This window comes from Pecten maximus, chromosome 17 (genome assembly GCF_902652985.1).
Source record: "Pecten maximus chromosome 17, xPecMax1.1, whole genome shotgun sequence".
Lineage (NCBI taxonomy): Eukaryota > Metazoa > Mollusca > Bivalvia > Pectinida > Pectinidae > Pecten > Pecten maximus.
The window spans coordinates 8,489,003-8,511,078 of NC_047031.1; the positions used below are offsets into that span (position 1 = coordinate 8,489,003).

The 22,076-nt window shown below is 35.6% G+C and overlaps 1 protein-coding gene across 1 annotated transcript; it reads right to left on the reverse strand.

Annotated features, from left to right (window-relative positions):
• Positions 1 to 1,582: 1,582 nt before the first annotated feature.
• LOC117315879 lies at positions 1,583 to 20,404 on the reverse strand. Its single transcript, XM_033870289.1, has 11 exons — positions 20,251 to 20,404; positions 20,053 to 20,151; positions 16,909 to 17,037; positions 14,640 to 14,761; positions 14,093 to 14,189; positions 13,503 to 13,664; positions 5,043 to 5,291; positions 3,993 to 4,114; positions 3,002 to 3,098; positions 1,926 to 2,087; positions 1,583 to 1,587 (listed from the first exon to the last, which is right to left on the reverse strand). The coding sequence occupies exons 1-11, from the start codon at positions 20,402 to 20,404 to the stop codon at positions 1,583 to 1,585; spliced, it is 1,398 nt and encodes a 465-aa protein (XP_033726180.1).
• Between the last annotated feature and the right edge of the window lie 1,672 nt (positions 20,405 to 22,076).

Genomic DNA, 22,076 nt, shown 5'->3' on the forward strand with positions numbered 1-22,076 from the left:
ATCATAATATATTTACTATGTATTTACATATGAATACTTTCTTGCTAATCATTGAAGCCTTGATCTGTAAACAATGCTTCGCGCGCCTTTATCCCCAAAGTCTTATCGCATCGAAACAACTCAGTTAAGGACTTTTTCGCAACATTATCTTAGAAGTCTTCATTGGAGCACGAACCGATTTGACAAAAAAGCTCCGCCAATACATCACTTCTTCTGATGTCAGATAGTTATATACGTGTAAGCCATTTGGATTAATCCAGGTGCAGGCTTTGTGCCACCATGGCCCTCGACGTAATTCAGCGCAATTGTATCTATTCTTTTTGTCGTTATCTCTGTCCGGTGTGGTAAACAGCTGATCATTGCTCCCTTTCAAGACGTCGGCTATAAATGATTAAAAATCGACAAATTATAAAGCTTTATTTAACTGAATGTTGGAACTAGTTAGAAGAACATATGAAAGAGGCTATTTACATTACCAGCCCTAAGAAAATTGTCCAGAATACTCTAAGAACATTTAATACACCACTCCCGTTGCCTCAGGTGAAAGCACGTTGTGGTCTTGAGGAAAAATTTAAAAAAAACTCGTTTTCTTGTAACGGTCTGGCGCCCAATGAACTGAGAACCCGGTCTCCTCAAACATAGGGAATACTTTATATTAGTTTAACTTGAGTTTGAAATAAAAAAAAACGAATTTATAGATAAAATTTTGGACGATATAGTTGCATCGACCTAAGTAAATTTTGGTTTTTTTTTTTTTGGAAAACAAAAATAAAACCATGTTATTTCAGGTTGATTGCCAACTAAATCACACAGTCCAAACAATACAAAACGGAAATGAATATCTTTGTAATATTATCTACATATTGACCAAATAATGAGTTTGTTATCAAAGGCTTTTCCGTATGATTTACCGAATTCAAATAATTTTGAGATATTCTTTAATTAATGAAACCAAAGTTCAATGATTGTGTACGGAATTGCAATCAAGCGCAACATGATGACAGGTGTTTGCTCTGTTTTTTAACAATACTTTCTTTCGTATGATATACTGAATTAAGATAATTTTGATATATTCTTTGATTAATGAAACCAAAGTTTAATGTGTGTGCACAGATGTGTATTCAAACGCAACACAATGACAGGCGTTTGCTCCGATATTCAACAAAGACATTTTTTGAGTGATTTGATACATGTATATCAAAATTATGTTGCAATATTTGTATGTGTCCAGATTTTGAAGCAGTATAGAAGTTATCTTAAGAAAGCTCATTCGTATCATTTAGAAGGAAAGAATATATATCTAATTAATACGAATGGGATAAAAAGACGTATGGACAATATAAAAATTGTAAAACGAAAGAAAAAAGTCATACGTACGAGTGTAAAACCGAACGAACGAAAAAAATGTAGAACGAGGAAAATTATAGTAAAAAGATATAAAAAAAGTAACATTGACCAAAAAAGTTGTATATGTATACAAATCAAATATATAGAGAATACATAGTCAGTGTCTTAAAATATAAGCTGTAACAAAGGTGTCGAGCCTTGGCTTATATTTTAAAACACTGACCATCAATTCTATTTATCCTACAAAAGTCATAAAACAATCTTAAAAAATAATCATCTTGAAGTGAAACTGTGTGAAAAATGTCAGAAATATGTTCTCCTTTTAAACGTTGTTTCTCTTTGAAGAAGGTCAGCCGAATTGACGCACGTGCTAAGATTCCTAAATACAGCTACTTTCCGTCACTGCCGTATTCAGCAAAACTATATATGGTTTGGGTAATCCGACAATGCGGTGGCAGTTGCAGGATAAATATATATATAGTATATCAGTAAATCAGCCCTGCACGTTAATGATCTACAGAATTAACTCGTGGAATTCTATCCGACAAACCATGGAGATATAGGAACTATCAACTTACTGATATTTCCTCTATAGCCATCGACGGACAGTTTGTAGCCCTCGACCTCACTGGAAATCTGGAAAGATGTGTATTCGGCGTAGCCTACTGTCCCATTCAAAGATTCCATTTCTAACCGGAAAATACACGGGGTCTTGGTCAGTGTATGTATACGTTCGTTTCCTGGATAAATAGAAAAAAACAAAAAACAAAAAAACTTGATGGTTTAATTAATATTTGTGTCAAATGTATTTGATACAATTTCGCCATTCTCCTGTGGAGGAAAAAGAGAGATATAGTTTTGACTGCCAACAAAAAGGCCATTTAAGCATTTAATTGTACAAAAATGACATATATGGTCGATTTAATATTGCAAGCCCAAATATGACGTTTGAGTCCAAAGCTTGGTCACTAGAATCGACAATCGATATAACATCAAAATATTTCAACATATATCTGTACTTGTTCGGTTTACAAATATTTTAAGAAAAAATAAATGGATTTTAAGATATGATTTAAAATCCCCGCCTTTTCGACAGCTCTGATATTTTGATTCAATAAATAGAACAATCTGTTGTCGCAAGTAGATTTGTCCATAACATGTGTTATTCATTTAAGATGATATAAATTCAATAAGTTTCCACGTTTTACAACAGAAGAATGTTATTTATTAAGAGTTTTTTTTTTTTTCATTGAACAACATAATTATTGTTTACAGAGATATTTTTTTTTTTCGAATACTCATCCGGAGCAAATTTCGTTTAAGGATGATTTAACTTCACATAAAATAACCGCCATTTGACAACAGCCGCGTCGATTTTCGGAAAAACGGAACCTTTGTGTTTGAATTTACGAAGCTATCAATTAGGTGTCGCATCTGAAGATTATGATAGATCACAAATTGAATGGATCATGCGCTTAAATAAAAAAAAATATTCATACGTGTGTAATGACGTCATGGAATTAGTGTCAGTTATTGCCTCATACATCGCAAATCTTTCGATTTAATTGATATCGTGGTTGTATCATCCAACTTCAAATGGAGTTATTAATTAACAAAGATGTAAATTATAATAATTGAAAAAAAACTATCTCACCCAGCCAGAAGTTCCCGAGAAGATCACCAAATCCGTTTTTGTACTGATCCCAGTTCCTGTAGAAGTCCACCTCTTTGCTTTGACGGTTCTGTATGACCTGTGTTTACGGTAATATGTGATATTTTCATATTGGTATATAAACCATTCGGTTTAAAAAAAATAAAAATAAAAAAATATAAATAAATAAATGAATAATGATAAAAATAATAATACAAAAATAAAGATCGTATCAAATGAATGACATTTCGCCCTAAACTATGAAAATGATAAATGCATAAAGAATAAGAACATGAAACTCCAAAGACACTTGAACCGAACAAAATTAATGGCCATTAAGTAAAATATTGCGAATATATCAACGTTATATTTGTGTCGATTGTCAAAGTGTGAGTAAAACCACATACATAATTATCTATACCACAGTGCACTGTACAATGCTGCTTATATTTACAGTCCAAGGACATCCGTCAAAAGCCATCTTACAATATACTAGACAGTTTGTAATACCTACAGTCCAAGGACCTCCTTCACTATCCATGTCACACTACACTAGAGAGTTTGTTATACTTACTGTCCAAGGACCTCTCTCACTTTTCATGTCACAGTACACTAGAGAGTTTGTTATACTTACAGTTCATGGACCTCCATCACTATCCATGTCACAGTACACTAGATATTGTGTTATACTTACAGTCCAAGGACCTCCCTCACTTTTCATGTCACAGTACACTAGAGAGTTTGCTATACTTACAGTCCAAGGACCTCCATCACTATCAATGTCACAGCACACTAGAGAGTTTGCTATACTTACAGTCCAAGGACCTCCATCACTATCCATGTCACAGTACACTAGAGAGTTTGCTATACTTACAGTCCATGGACCTCCATCACTAACCATGTCACAGTACACTAGAGAGTTTGTTATACTTACAGTCCATGGACCTCTCTCACTTTTCATGTCACAGTACACTAGATATTGTGTTATACTTACAGTCCATGGACCCCCTTCACTATCCATGTCACAATACACATCAAATGTGTTTCCTTGTATTGGTGTGATACGATACACTCCAGATTTCATTGTGGGATCGAGATCTCCGCACGTTTGCATATCTAAGTACAAAATATGAGAAAATAAGAATAAGCATTCATATGCTCCGAATTCTTGCTCCTTTCTTTAAAACACTTTGCCGCTCCACCACACTCTACAACTTCACCGCCATCAGTAAACTGCCCAACATCCCAATCACCACATATAACCACAAACCATCTTCACCACCACCAAACATACCACCACAGACACCACCACTACTACACATAACCACCACAGGCACCACCACCACTGCACATAACCACCACCACCAAACATAACCACCGCGATTATCACAACCAGCACGCAAAACCATCACCAACACCACCACCACTACACATAACCACCACTGACACCACCACCACTACACATAACCACCACAGACACAACCACCACTACACATAACCACCACAGACACCACCACTACTATACATAACCACCACAGGCACCACCACCACTGCACATAACCACCACCACCAAACATAACCACCGCGATTATCACAACCAGCACGCAAAACCATCACCAACACCACCACCACTTCACATAACCACCACCGACACAATCACCACACATAAACACTACCGACACCACACATAACCACTACCGACATCACACTTAACCACTACCGACACCACACATAACCACTACCGACATCACACTTAACCACTACCGACACCACAAATAAACACCACCGCCAGACAACGACCACCACCACCACACAAAATAATAAGCTACACTACAACAATACATCAAAATCACAACAACCACCACAGCCACCACCTCAACCCCAAAAGACCTCCACTACCACTATGGCCGCTGTATATCAAAACATATCGTAAACAGTGGCTAATTAAGAATCAATGACATAATTTTATAATTAATTGTTTGTTCGTTATTCAAAAGATCATTGTAAATGGAATCTGTCATTGTAATCCTCATTGTTAGCTTACCCTGTATATAGAGGACTCCCATCCCGTCAGATATTTCTGTCTGGTTGATGTCGTCATACATTAAACACTGGTGTAACGACCTGTCGTACAGCGCCAGTGACCGGTTATACGTCAGAGCGGTCACTGAACACTCTATGGGCGATATAGCCATCATACTCAGATCGTCGCTGTTCTGTAATGTTCCGTAGTCAATTGTTTTTACCTCCAATAATTTGTGGATGGTGGTAAAGGCAAAGGCGACTTCAAAAACTGTAATAAATGTATAATTACGATTAATACAATTATGAAATTTGGTCGGAAATTTACTTTGCATTTTTATGTTTTGATGATACCCCCCCCCCTTCCACCGCTCCCGCTAGAATATTGACATACAACGTAATAAGTTAGTAAATTAGAACCAACCAGAAATATTTACCTGCCAACACGGAAAAGACCAGCATCCGTACCATAGCTACACGTGCAGAATACTTTGTATTAACGACCTTCTATAGAAAAAAACATATCGTTAGCGCTGAAGGATACTTATCTTATAACATATCTTGTTCATTAAATATAAATTATTTTCTGTTTCTTATCAGTCCCCTGTGTCCTTACGTATATACTCTTGATAGTTTTTATTAATTTGTTTCATGGTAATTTCCGTAGGAATCTATTAAATTGGTTCGGTTCAGTGTACGCCAGACCATTGTTTTTGTTAATTAATAGGAATTAAACATATCTTTCCTTTAAACATTTATCGATGAAGCTATGCGTTAATGAATTCTGAAGAAAAGACTCATGCATAACTTACCTCATTAATCCCGCTGTGTATGATAATACCCCCCTCCCCCCGCCACACACACACAATGTACCCGTTAAGCAGAATCAGCATCAGCAGCAGTAATGATAAGTAGATGTTCTTATATATCAACACTTTATGACAACAATATGACCGTCTTATTATCCATAAACATAAACCGACGCCTTTATCATTTTTATGGGGAACCTGTAGCCGGTGCTGCCATTCGGCCATTTCAGAACTGCACTGTCTTAACAGTTTTGTAGACTGGAACACAAAAATGTTAAGCATCTTGTTAAAGGTGTAGCAAGCAACCATTGCCGAAACTCGAAAAAGCGAATATTTGGTATAATGTGAAACGATCAACTCTGGCATGATGTACAAGAGTTCATTCTATTTTCAATTTTATAATGAATACGTTCCCCTTCTGTTAAACTCTCTCAATAATTTAAATGCAATTCTTATGTTTAATTTATGGACTAACACTTCCCATTATTAATAAGAAACTGAATTACCAGTACCGGTTATAATAGTATATATAATAATAGTCAGATACTGAATTACCAGTACCGGTTATAATAGTATATATAATAATAGTCAGAATTTACGCTGTATTGAGAAAAATAGAATTTAATACATCTTAGGAAACCAGACCAGTAGAAAATAATTCCCATCATCCGAGAAAATTATTTTTATGATATACGTCAGTAAACTATCTATAGTAAAGATGAATTCCTTAGATGAGCCCTGAACCATAAATGACCATGACCCATATTAAAAAAAACCTCCTCTACGCAATTCAAATTATACTTTCAAGTAAACCATTTTCCCAGGTTTAAGTAATAGGTATCGTCATTAGAATTAAGACAATGCAAAACCAAGTTAATTATGCGTATACATTAATTTTGTTTGTTATTTGTTACGTCACACTACTTAAATCATTTTACGGGGTTTTAACTTTGAGAGGGTCTGTGCTAGGACGAATTAATAACTCGATCCCAGCAAAATGCGTTGAAGCATTGAGCACCAGTTGAAATTTGACTCACTTCATCATTTCTTAGCACATCACAGCCTTTCTTACGGGGTCTGTTAAATTTACCTTGTCATAGATTTCATCACGGGGTCGGTTTGGTGTACTCTAGCCTTTTTCAAGGGTTTTAATTGAGTTTGGCATACTTTTCTGACATGATAGGTTTGGTTTGGCGTGCTTTTCTCATGGGGTTTTGTTGGTTTTGCGTCCCTTAACCTTTCTCACGAGGATTTATTGGCTTGGCCTGCCTTAGCCTTTCTCATGAGTTTTTTTTTTAGTTTGACGTGTCTTTCTCACGGGGTTTTGGTTGGTTTGGTGTGTCCTAGTATTTATCGTGGTATTTTGTTGAGTTTGGTTGCCATAGCCTTTCTCAAAGGTTTTTTTATTGACTTTTGCGTGTCTTAGCCTTTCGCACGGGTTTTGGTTTGGTTTTGGTTGCCATTGTATTTCTAACGGGTTTTTGTTAGGTTTGACGTGCCTTTCTCATAGGGTCTGATTGGGTTTGCGTGCCTTTCTTATAGGGTTTTATTGGGTTCGGCATGCCTTAGCCTTTCCCATGGGTTTTGGTTTTGGTTTGGTCGCCATTGAATTTCTAACGGGTTTTTGTTAGGTTTGACCTGCCTTTCTCATAGGGTCAGATTGGGTTTGACGTGCCTTTCTTACGGGATTGTGTTGGTTTGGCGTGCCTTTCTCATGGGGTTTTATTGGGTTTGACATGCCTTAGCTTTTCTCACGGGTTTTGGTTTGGTTTTGGTCGCCATTGCATTTCTCACGGAGTTTTGTTGGATTTGACGTGTCTTTCTGTCGGGGTTTGGTTGGTTTGGCGTGTCCTAATATTTATCGTGGTATTTTGATGAATTTGGTTGCCGTAGCCTTTCTCACGGGTTTTTTTATTTATTGACTTTTGCGTGCCTTAGTTTTTCTTACGGCGTTGTGTTGAGTTCGGCGTGCCAAACGTGTTTGATGCCTATAGAAATGTCTGGATTAGATAGAAGAGGTATCCCGTTCTGAACGATCTACTTTTATTTCCATTGCTTTTCGTTAATTATCCTTATGCAAATTTACTTAATGAACTAAGAGTTTTAATACAATTTCGTTTGCGTGCATATCTTGTTTATGTCTATGAGGGTAGCAGGTATGATTTTTACGTTCCATTTACAGGGAATTAAAGTTCACTTTCATGTATATATATATGATATACAATTACATATTTATGATACGCGTGTCATGTATCAGTAGGTTAATGCTTGATAATAATAGGTAATGAAGCATACAACCTTAGTGATGTTCATTGTTTATGAATTTTCGTCCTTACAACAGACATTTCCATATTAGGACTGGTCTCCATGGTGATAACGTAAACAAGAAACACGAGTAAAAATTCGTCATTATTGATTAGTAACCCTTATTGATTGGATAAACAATATATTTATTTTGTTACACATCTCGAACCTATTCTACACGTTCTTTCAAACAGAGAAAATTGTAAAAAGATTCATTCAAGTCAAAGTTATATTGTACATGAAAGACAAAGTTTTCATTATATCTGTGTTCATTCTTCTATCATCAGCAACAACCTGGTTAGCTTGTAGAACCACTTAACTAGACAATATGCCTGGTAGTAAAGTTCCCTTCGGCATATCCTGTTTACGAAATATTATTTTATTGTGTGTTTTAGATTTTTTTATGTGACTGTTTATAACAAAAAAAAAAAAGATTGTCATACCATTGTTGTGATGAACGGTTTGGAACATAATCTACCTTAACATTAAGCTTCATAGAAGATACCAAGTACGTATTTGCAGTTGTCAAGGGTTTCTACCTCCCCAATTGTTTATAGGAGCACGATAAGTTAATACAATGGAATGTTATAATTAATGAAAAAAATTCTCGAATAAACAAAATATATTGAAACAAAAGAAGTAAATGACATTATTTTTTAGGATAGACAATATACATGCTGGCACAGCTAAAAAGTCAACTGTTTTTTTCTTCTTTTTTCTAAATAGGTCAGTTCCATATCATTATCAAAATCGAACAATTAGCATTGTCTGGTAATTCAGATTATGATTTTTGTTTTGTTAAGTACAATAAATATATTCATTAAGATACTTATCATGAGTGGTTAATTTTTTTTTCAGCTGTTATGTATATTAGACATCAAATATTTAAGGATTGATAGTCACTCTTGTTGCTTGCAAGGGCTGATGAAGGGAACTGACCCTCGTGCAAATGAAGTGAACTGCCAAGTAGTTCATCTGCCCATTGCTCGAGATATATTTCGCTAAAAACAACCAAAGTCTTACTTTGAATACTTTCCTAATTTTGATTAAGACTGATTATCGAGAGTCAAGGATGTGGTTTTCAAGATATATATCTATATATGCCAGTGTAAAAACGATGGCGCCTAAGGGTATTCCCCTCCTATTGTTATTGCTTGATGGTCAATAGATATATATTTTACCAACCCTTGATCTATGTACACAACAGCGTAAACTTTACTGACGCGAAACATTTATTTCCTTCAATGTAGGGGCCGCGGTGGCCGAGTGGTTAAGATGTCCCGACACTTTATCACTAGCCCTCCACCTCTGGGTTGCGAGTTCAAACCTACGTTGGGCAGTTGCCAGGTACTGACCGTAGGCCGGTGGTTTATTCCGGGTACTCCGGCTTTCCTCCACTTCCAAAACCTGGCACGTCCTTAAATGGCCCTGGCTGTTAATAGGACGTTAAATAAAAACAAAAAATCCTTCAATGTTAGACTACGGCAGAGAGATGAGTTTAAGGTTATGAAAAAGTATACACTTGTATTATTAGATGTTCAGTTTTATTCTCGGCATCTTTTTTCGTTCTTAGCAGATTAACAGTACAAAACCATCATTACAAAATGTATTTTAAGACATATCTATGATATCATCCATTGTTTATATAGACCATTATATCTAAAATTGACAATTATCAGTCCATTATTAGGACAAACTGCCCATTATTTCCATAAATAATGGACAGTTCTTTGGACAGATGGAAAAATGATGCAAATAACAAAAATGTACACTTCATCTTTAATAATCAATTGATAATGTAATCCAATAGAGTTTCGATATAGTATCAGAAATTGTATATAACCCGACAGAGTTTCGATAGAGTATCAGAAACTCTATATAATCCGACAGAATTTCGATACATTATTATTTGTACAAGCTGTATACATCATCCGACAGAATTTCGATAAAGTATCACAAACTGTATAATCCACCATAATTTCGATATAGTGTCACATGAGGCATTTTCAATGTTTCACATTGATTCCGATACCTGCAGATTAATGTCCTTACTCTATTTTCACTTTCCTTTCTGGGAATTTTAACACTGTAAGCGTTGTTTTCACTAAGAATGTCGCTCATGTCAGACTGCTGTTGGTCACTTGGTGCGTTTTAAGCACGTGCAGAGCGTTTGAACTGAAGATATTGAGCTTTCAAGGGGATTCGGACTCTAGTATCCATTCTCTCAATATCCATTGAGCACTGAACAAGGTTTTCATCATTAGCAGACGAAATGTCCGACAAAAGACTGTTTTTCAGTTCAAAATTTAGGCGGTTATTTTCCTGCATGTCTAATACATCATAATGATTAAGAATAGTATCGGTATCAGAACCTTTATTTGATTGCTCACCGACAGTCGACTGTGTTATAAAAATGATCAAAATCAGACTTGTTGTCTCTTCAGTGTTCACCTCCGAAATGGCTATGTATAAAACGACATTGCATGAAATGCTCAAGCAATCACTATATATAGCTTGTTATATTATTACCTTTACCTGTCCAAAAATAGTCATGGTTGATTAAACACACATTGCTCACAGCTTTACCTGTAGCAGTCCAATTTTATTCAAGGTTGAATCAAAATACTTCCCCATACCATCATAAATGTTTTCAACAGAAGCAAGTCACGGAAAAAGAAAATGTCTTAAAAAAAGAAAAAATAGAAGCTGTTTGAAAATTTCACATATTCCTGTGGGAGATTTAATACCCCGTTTCAACATTCATATGGTTTTACATGTTAATGTAGTTCGCCGAAACGTAAATAAAAATATGGCTATTGTATAAGTGCACTTTCCATGATCTGATTATTGGCTTACGTTCACAAAAAGTCAACGATAGAAAAAAAACCCACTCATTTGATCTCACTGTAATATTTAGTCTCTTCACAAAGTCTGACAGTGAAGATTCATGTACATGTTACGGTATCTTGGTATCACAAACAAACCGCGGCAACTTTGTTAAGATTTTCTCAGCATCATTCTCGATGTCCTCAGTGGCGTTCGAATACGGTTTCCATAAAAATTCCGCCAATACATCGCTTGCTTAATGTTAGTGTATTCGTATAAACCGTTCAGATTTACGTAAGTGCATCCTTTGTGCCACCATGGTCCTCTTCGTCTATGAACACAGTCTTTTCCATCGTTGTTCCTGTCTGGTGTGGAAAACGGCTGACCATCATTCCTCATGAAAGCATCGTCTCAAAGGAAAAAAAAACAGAAAATGCAATAAACAAAACTCAAACATGAAAAACTGATAACATTGCATATACAGTACGTCTTGATTCCGAAGTAAGATTCATTTAATATTACTAATAGAGTCCATAAGTAAAATTTGGGGTCCGAACCGAGGCTTGCCTTGGTTCTGACCCTCTAATTCTACACCTGATGGTAACATTTCCCTATCTCACATACCTAGCATATGATTGACTATTTTTCTCACACCGTTTTGTGAAATGCATTGGGAAATAGATCAAACATAGCGAAACTATAAAAATCTTTGACCGACAATAAAACCAATTGCATATTTGGGAAGATGAAACAAAAAAATTCGGTAAGCTCACTGTCAAAGTGTTAAGATAACAAAAAAATATACATTAATATTTGTCAGAGACGATCGGCTTTCCGGAAACTGCCGACTGACGTTTGACATGACGTCATATTCATCCTTCTATGCTTGCTGCACGACAAAAAATATCTAATTTTCAGCTGTAAAAAAAACAAAAACATTCTCGACAAACAGTTACAGAATTTACCGAATTAATAGGTCAATGATCATAATTAAACAAAAATCAAATGACACTTCAAAAAATGATATAGTGCATTTGTTAAAGGTATTAAACATATAAACAAACAGAAGGGTTTCTCAGTGACGACACACAATTAAAAAGTAGTCCTGGACATAGGGACACTCGGTGCACATATGCGGGATAGGTATCCCACATGGTTGTTCCACGCAGAACAAATGTATCTTACATATGCAATGGTGTGGGAATATTTTATTATATAGTATGCTTAAACATAATTAAAACTAAATCATATACAGTTTTAAAGTTTATTGGTTATTATCATATCTCTATTTTATTTACTCTATATAAAAATTTACTGATTAAATAGACTACTTCCCTCCTTTTTGTTTAAGCTCGCTTTGCTGTGGGCTAGTCCTGTGCGTTAGTCTTGAGAACTAGCACACCCCTGAGCTAACACACACCTGAATGTTCAGGTATTTCCGCCGAGCCGATCAGACGCGAGGTGGGCGAGCTTGTTTCCGAAGATGACTTTAGTAACTAGCGTATACGTAGCCAAGTGGGCGGGGCTTGCTACTGAACGCGCCACCTACTTGCAGACGACCGGTAAAATGAAATAGCACTGTCAAGATTTTAGGAGCTAGATGAAAATGATTTGAAGTCCCTACTTTAAGAAAAAGATTCCAAAAGCACTCGGAAAGCAGTAAAGGCCTCTGTGGCAGTGTTGGTGCATTATTTGGAGGCAAGGGACAAAACAATGGAGGGGATTGCGAGTTGACTGCCGAAAGCATTCAGCTGTAAAGAAAATTTTACGCTGAATTCCAGGTGTTATATTCATTGTAGCAGATGATGGCTACCTTAATGAAAATTTAGTTTTGGTATGGGAAATATTTGAAACCATGTCCACTGCTTTGATTGGAGAAAGGCATATTATCACTTGGCCCTTTCTACAGTGTATCAAAATGATTGCTAGGACAGTCATATGGAAGCTTGTTTCACAGCTTATGGTTTTAACAAAAATCTGCTTAAAATAATTTATCCAGTTTGTATCGGTATGCTAAAACGGTAAAAGTATGTAGTTGAGGGATATAGCTAGTTTCTGGTGTCCCTTGACCATGCCTATTTCCCCCGGCTTGGCCTAGAGAAATAGACATGATCTCGTGACCCCAGAAACTTGCTATATCCCTCAACAACATACTTTAACTGTATAGCATTCCTATCCGAGGTGGAAGTAGGCTGTGCGTTAAACTATGACAGATTACCAGGAGAAAATGTGCACTGACGGTCAGGGGACCCCCCATACGTTTCAGAGGAATCAACTCCGTGTTGGTTTGTCGTAAGCCGACCATTTTATCCATTTTCCTACTGAAACCTTCAAACAGAATTTGATGACGATACACTTGTTCAAATAAAAAAAAATGAAATTAAAACATAATCACCTTAATACATCAATATAATGATTTAATATATTTTTTTTTCATTCCATTTTTTTTATGAAAGCTCAACAATGTAACATGCATGTAAATATGTAGATATTTTCAATCTATCTCAGCATGCTAATTTATACAAACAAACACACAAACTTACTGACGTTTCTACTGAAGCCAGATAGCGACAATTTGTAACCTTCGGCCTCGCTGGAAATCTGGAATGTCGAGTATTCAACATACCAAAATGCTCCACGTACAGTTTCCACTTGTACACGGAGAATACATGGGGTCGCGGTCAGTGTATGTATGTGATCGTTTCCTGTTAAATAAAATGATTACTGTATATAAAAATCAATTTCATGTAAACATTTCAAATGTCAAATGGGAAAAGGCAAAATAATCTAATCATGTCAAGAAATTGCCAGAATTTGACCTAACATTGAAATGGATTTGACATTAAAAAAACAACAAAAACAAATAACTTTCTGGTCGAATTCTGATAAATTTGAGGTAAGTTTTCGGTCACTGTTTTTTTCAGGGGAGATTTCCTGAAGACCTAGGATTTCACCGTACGTTATATATACTCAGCTCAAAACAAGTTTTGTTTAAATATTAGGTAGAATATACAGTAAAATAATTTGAATATAAAATTAGATCAAACAATACAATCTCTATACCACCATTTAAATACGAAAATATATAATGAAATCCGGAACATAAATAACGATGTTGACAAATTAGTCTCACCTAGCCAGAAGTTCCCGAGAAGATCACCAAATCCGTCTTTGTACTGATCCCAGTTCCTGTAGAAGTCCACCTCTTTGCTTTGTCGGTTTTGTATGACCTGTGTGTTTAATCAATAAAATGTTTATCTCTTTTCAGTTACTCTAACAATGTTACACCACTATTTAACAACGCTTCAAGATAATTTGAATATCATCGGAACACAAAAAAGTTATTTGACAGGATTGGTTATAGATATTAAATATCGAATTACACTTACTATCACTGTCCTGACAGTCCAATGATACACTAGATATTGGGTTTTACTTACAGTCCAATGACCTCCATCACTATCCATGTCACAGTACGCTAAAAAATTAGATATACTTACAGTCCAAGGACCTCTTTCACTATCCATGACACAGTACACTAGAGAGTTTGCTATACTTACAGTCCAAGGACCTCCTTCACTATCCATGTCACAGTACACTAGAGAGTTTGCTATACTCACAGTCCAAGGACCTTCTTCTCTATCCATGTCATAGTACGCTAGAGAGTTAAATATACTTACAGTCCAAGGACCTCCTTCACTATCCACGTCACAATACACATCGAAGCTGTTCCCTGGTATAGGTGCTATACGATACACTCCAGACTTTCTTGCGGGATCAAGGTCTCCGCACGTTTTCATATCTAAATACAGAACGATAGAAAATTATCAAATTTATCAAAATACATTATACAGTACCATATTGCTAATTCGTGTATAAAAACACATCAGCACCAGCAGCAGCAAAACCAACACCACACACTACACCAACACCACCACCACCACCACCACATTCCACCACCACCACCACTACCATCACCACCACTACCACCACCACACATTTCCACCACACCACCACACATAACCACCATATCACCAACCTCTACCACAAAAGACCATAACTACCGCCACGGCCGCTATATACCACAAAAAGTTTTGAGGCATTACGGAACATTGACATACTTTCAAATATAATCGTTGATTTTTTGTCAAGAGCAAATTAAATGAATTTCTCATTTGATTCCTCATTACTGGTCAAACGTTATTGTCAGATTACCCTGTATAAAGAGGACTCCCATCCCGTCAGACATCTCTGTCTCGTTAATGTCGTCATACAGCAAACACTGGTGTAACCACCTGTCGTACAGCGCCAGTGACCGGTTATACGTCAGAGCGGTAACAACACACTCTACGGGCGATAAGGCTAGCACGTTAGAATATTCATTGGTCGGCAATGTTCCAGCGCCAAAGTCTGTTTTTACCTTCCATAATTTGTTAGTGGTTTCAAAAGTTAACGCGACTCCAAAAGCTGTAAAAGAATATTTGACAAATGAAAAAAAAAAAAAAAAAACACACAAAAAAACTAGCATTTAACATATATCCAGCAAACTATCTACAAATCCTTACCAGCCAAAACGGCGATAGCCAGTGACCGTACCATAGCTACAAGTACAGACATACACTATACCGTCAGTCTTCTACAAAAAATCAAAATGTCGTTAGCGCTGAAGCAACCCTTCTTCATATTTCATAATGTTCACTAAGCATATCTTGTTCATAAAATATAAATTCTGTGCTGTCCCTTATCAGTCCCCTGTGCCCTCTCTATGCACTCGCTATAGCTTTATTCTGGTGCTTTATTGAAACTTCCCTTGGGATCTGTTGTAATTTTCCGTTTCACTGTGCACCAGAACAACATCTCCTAAAATATATAGGAATTTAAAACATTTTTTGTTTTTTAAAAATTATTGATGAAGCTATGCGTGAATGAAACTGAAGGAAAAAAATGCATAGGTAACTTCATCAAACCTTATGGGTACGTTCTACCCAGTAATGATAGGCTAAAAAAAGCTCGAATACGAATGAATAAGTTGACGTTTTGATATATAGCACTTTCTAATAGCAATATCCATAAATGTCAGTCCTTTAGCTAAGTACACCTTCATCATCTTGATGGGGAGAGTACGGCCGGGGCTGCCATTCGGTCATTATTTTTTTTGTAGACTAGAACACAATGGCGTCATGTGTCTCGTTCATGAAATATAAATTCTTTCCTCTTTCTTATCAGTTCCAAGTGCACTCATGGATGAACTTTGAAAGCTTTTATTAAGGTGGTTCATGTCTGAATCAATACACATGCTTTGGCTCAGTGTACACCACAACAAATTCCTAAAGATAAAAAAAAATTAATCATCTGTATTCTTTAAATATGTATAGATGAATCTATGCGTGAATGAATCCTGGAAAACAAAAAGGCTCATGCATAACTAATGTCATGAATTTTGTTGTGTACGGTCATACCCCCTCCAATGTACATAGTAATGGCCGAACCAACAGCATTAATAATGCTATGTTTATCTCCTTATAAACCATACGTTATAACAACAATATAACCGTCTTAGGATATCCTTGGACATCGGGTCCATAGCTACCTATATATTCCTCATCTTTTTCGGGATCGTACAGCCCGTGCTGCGATTCGGCTATTTCAGAACTGTACTGTCATTGATAGTTTTGTTGACTTGAAAACAACTGAGTAAAGCATCTTGGTTAAGCAGTAACCGACAACCATTACCGAAACTTGAAAAAAACGAATAGTTCCTCATATAGCCATGTTATATACCACTAGGCCAACACCGTACCAAAATCATACTTGTATGACATGGAACCTGGCATATAATAAAACTGGAATTTCTATTCTTACATGCAAGGCATCCACGGCTAAAAATAAAATGAAATTAGGTATAAATTGAATATTAAGTATATTAGTCATCACAACTGATAGACAGACTTGCGACATCATAAAGAACTAAAGGTTTACGAGTTCCTCCTTTAAGGCGAGGCTGCGAATCGAGACGATTGGGGCGACATGCTCGAAGACGGGAGACACGGCGTTTATCAGCACCACATGATCTAGGAACTACAATCAAATACGTTGTTTTATAAATGAGGTAGTACAATATTTATTTCAGAAATTAAAGCGTCTTTCGACGTGAATTGTGTCGTAAAGAAGGTTCAAACTGTAATTTATTATGATGATATGAACACTGTAATTGAACGGCAGCGGTTCGTTTCTGATAGTAAAATGGTACTGATGGTCACTGTTGTAATTCGCAGGATAAATAACATAGTGCTGATTGATTTATAAAATGATGTGTCAAAAATCTAATCTAATAAATCTGATAATTACATTGACAATAGGACGGTATTATTGTTACTATTGTTCTGTTGAAAATAATGCTACTGATGTACTGATGTCCTAACAGTTCATTACGCAGGCTAGTTTTGTATACAGATGTATTTGCGTATTGTTCCTAAAAACCAGCTGGTTTTATGCTGATGCATCTTAATTTGGCCGTTCTATCAACTCTGAAAGTTTGACGTATTCGGATGTCCATGGTGCCTTAACAATATCTGCCATCTGACTCAAGGGTAAACTGTTCACCTAGTGTAACACTAAATCCAAACATTTACCATATGATATGAATTAATGAAAAGCTTCACTAGTGAACTAATTTGCAAAAAACGAATGTTAAGACATATCCGTAGTAAGATATGTTTCCTTGATATACAGAATTGCCTTTTTAGTGAATACTTTCTCGGGCGTTCCATTTGTATTGACCTATACACAGCAGATCCGTTACTTCATTCCCCTGATTTTAATTTGCCAAATATGCGTTCAAAGACATTGACATAATCCCTAAACAACGGACTAACTTAGGTGTAAAGAACAAAAATAAGAGATATGCATCTCAATTACCCCACACTCGGCGTTAATGCATTATATACCAAGGGCATATTATGCTTGAAAAATACTTTCTTCAAATAGCCGTGTCAACACCTCTTTTGGCTCGTTGTGTAAAAAAAATATTATAGATGATGCTGATGTTAGCTGTGCTATCATTGACGGCGAAGGACTGTGCATGCATTTATTACAAAATAACATCACCATTGACCCTGGTAGTAAGACAATGGTACAACTTATCTTCTTCGGCAGATAAAAGGGAAAGTCTTGTTTTTGTTTTATTTTTTTTTTCTATTGTTTGTTTGTTTTTTCTTCTTCCCAAATCGAAAGGTATCTGACAAAATTAACTAGCATTGTATCAGGTCTCCAGTTAGCTTTTCATTAAGTTCTTGTTGCCAAGAACCTCATTTACAAGCTCCACAGAGCTTCTGCTGCACATGTTCAACACATTTGACATTAAGTCAATAGGTTTGTATTGTATTGACTTGCATATGAAAACGATGCTTGTCTGCAAAGCTCTGACATTTAAATCGGCCATATATACCATATCTGGTCAGTGTAAGGCTCAAAAGTGATTACTATTGCACTTGTGGATATGCCTTTGATTTTTTGACCAATGAATCCATTTGTTGATGCAACCATATATGAAATCGTCTTAAATATATTATTTTTCATGAATGATCTAAGATTCAATGTATATTTCAAATAACTTTCAAAACTATTAATAATGAATGAACAATTGATAAATGCCTTTAAGAACCCTTTTTATTCCATACATAATAAGCAACTTAGACAGTTAATGTTATTTTACACTATCTTCGTTAAATGTTTTTATGCTTCTGTAATGTTTGAAATCTAAACATCGTATATCTCACAAACATAGACGAAACAATAGCAAAGGGGTGATAGTACCAATGCCGGGTCACCAATTATATTTTTCCGTTTTATCAATTGTCAAAATATTTCTATGTCAAATTTATATGTACACTTACCATAAATTACACATCAACACTTTCTGTAAAATTACTCATTAACACTTTCTATATAATTATACATGTACACTTTCTATATAAATACACATTGACACTTTCTATATAATTATACATTTACACTTTTTATATAATTACACAAGTATACTTTCTATATAATTATACATTTAAACTTTTTATACATTTACGCATTTACACTTTATATATAATTATACAAGTTCACTTTATATATAATTACACAAGTACACGTTCTATATAACTATACCTGTACATTTTCTATATAAAAACTAATGTACACTTTTTCTATAACTACACATTAACACTTTCTATATAATTATACATTTACACTTTTTATATAATTATAAATTTACATGTTTTTAATAACTACTCATTAACACTTTCTATATAATTATACATTTACACTTTTTATATAACTTCACATGAACACTTTTTATATAATTATACATTTACACTTTTTATATATTAACACATTAACACTTTCTATATAATTATACATTTACACGTTTTATATAATTACACATGAACACTTTCTATATAATTATACAAGTACACTTTCTATATAACTATACCTGTACATTTTTCTATATAAAAACTAATGTACACTTTTTATATAAATACACATTAACACTTTCTATATAATTATATATTTACACTTTTTATATACTTACACATATACACTTTCTATATAATTGTACATTTACACTTTCTATATAGCAATACAAGTACAATTTCTATATAAATATACCTGAACACCATCAATATACCTGAACATCATCTACATTTACACTTTCTATATAGCAATACAAGTACAATTTCTATATAAATATACCTGAACACCATCAATATACCTGAACACCATTTATATAATAACAAATGTACACTTACTATATACTTACTCATGTACAATCCCTATATAAATGGTTTACAACTGACATTTCAATGCCGAGTACGTCGTTTGTGGTGGTTGTCGTCATATATGCCAAGAGGTCTAAATAAGATGTTAGAGGTCCATGCTCTTCACGGATTGATCTCGATTAACGACATTTCGTTCCTTTTATAGGTGTGATATGATACACTTTGACCTTTCTTGTGGTGTCGAGATATCTGCACGTTTGTAACTCTAAACACAAACAAGAATAATTCTTCTTTGCTATAAAACACTTAACAGCTCAACCATTACCTATAATTTCCACTTCTCCTCCATCATTAAATATTCCACCATCCCAATCAACATCTCCACCACATTTCTGTCGACACAGTGATGATATCAACTCTCCATCTACCACATACATAATATCAAACCATTTTTGTCAAGAGCAAATTAAATGAATTTCTCATTTGATTCCTCATCACTGGTCAAACGTTATTGTCAGATTACCCTGTATAAAGAGGACTCCCATCCCGTCAGACATCTCTGTCTCGTTGATGTCGTCATACAGTAAACACTGGTGTAACGACCTGTCGTACAGCGCCAGTGACCGGTTATACGTCAGAGCGGTCACCACACACTCTATGGGCGATAAGGCCAGCATGTTCAAATAGTCATTGGTCGGCAATGTTCCGGCGTCGTAGACTGTTTTCCCCCCTCATAATTGGTTGGTGATGGTAAAAATTAAGGCGACTTCAAACACTGTGATAAATAAAGATATAAAATAAATGTCAAAAAGTGGTCGTAAATTGAACAGTTATTGAAATTTAACATAACTGCTACCAGATATATTTTATAGCTAAACGTCTTAAACTCTTTACTCGCCAACATAGAAAGAGCCAGCATTCGTACCATAGCTACACCTTCAGACATATTTTGTATTATTGTCCCTCTACAGAAAAAAACAACAACTAAATGTTGGTAGCGCTGAACGCAATATTCTACATACTTAACAAGGTTCACTACGCATATTTGTTCATTAAATATAGATTCTTTACCTTTTTCTGATCAATCCCCTGTGTCCCTACGTATAAACTCTTTCCAGCTTTTATTCTGGTATTTTATGGTAATTTCCGTTGTAATCTATCAGAATGTTTCGGGTCAGTTTACACATAACTTACCTCTTGTTAATACAATCAAACATCTATTGTCTTTAAATATCCATCGATATAGCGATGCTTGAATGAATCATGTAAAGAGGTTCATGCATAACTAACCTCATCAATGATGTTGAGTACGGTGCACGTGATGCCCCGCTCTGTACCCGGTTATGGCCGAATCAACATCATTAATACTGATAAGTAAAAGTTATTATATACCACATATTATAACAGCAACATAATCGTCTTCAAACGGTCTTAATCGCTATCCGTGTTTATCGGGCTTTTAAGTAAAGCTACCAACTATCGCCTTTCTAATCTTTATGGGGAGCGTACAGCAGAAGTCGCTGCCATTCGGCGATTTCAGCACTGCACTGTCATTTATAGTTGTGCGGACTTTCACAAACTAGAGTAGGGAATCTTGTTCAAGGATCTAGCCAAGTGCGAATATTTGGTCATATAGCTTTGCGTTTCACTGATTGACCGGGGCCGCGGTGGCCGAGTGATTAAGGTATCCCGACACTTTAACACTAGCCCTCCACCTCTGGGTTGCGAGTTCGAAACCTACGTGGGGCAGTTGCCAGGTACTGACCGTAGGCCGGTGGTTTTTCTCCGAGTACTCCGGCTTTCCTCCACCTCCAAACCTGGCACGTCCTTAAATGACCCTGGCTGTTAATAGGACGTTAAGCAAAAGCAAACCAAACCACTGATTGACCACCGTGTTGGAACACAAAATCTGACATAAAATGAAGCTTGTGATTTCAATTATTACATTTAAGAAACCCAGACTAAAAACAAAGGAAAGATTGGTATGAACTGTATATTAAGAATAAAAGTCATCACCGCCATTACGATATCATACAGAACTAAAGGCTTATGAGCTCATCCTTGAAAGAGAGGCTCCGAACGGTGGTGACACGAAGGGGTCAATTCAGTTCGTAAATCGAAGGGACGTTGGATGCGAATCATGTCGTAAAGCTCACAATGTATATAATTAGTTAAAATTAACTCAAAAGTAGTTAAGGTTCTTTATATAAGCTTCAATCTACACTGTGTACATCTGACTTTATATATGCTTAAAAAAGCAGTAATATGTAATTTGAATAATTCTGGTTGGGATACTCTTCGAACGGTTGGAAACGACAGAACTGTTGCTATAACTGAACGATTGGAACT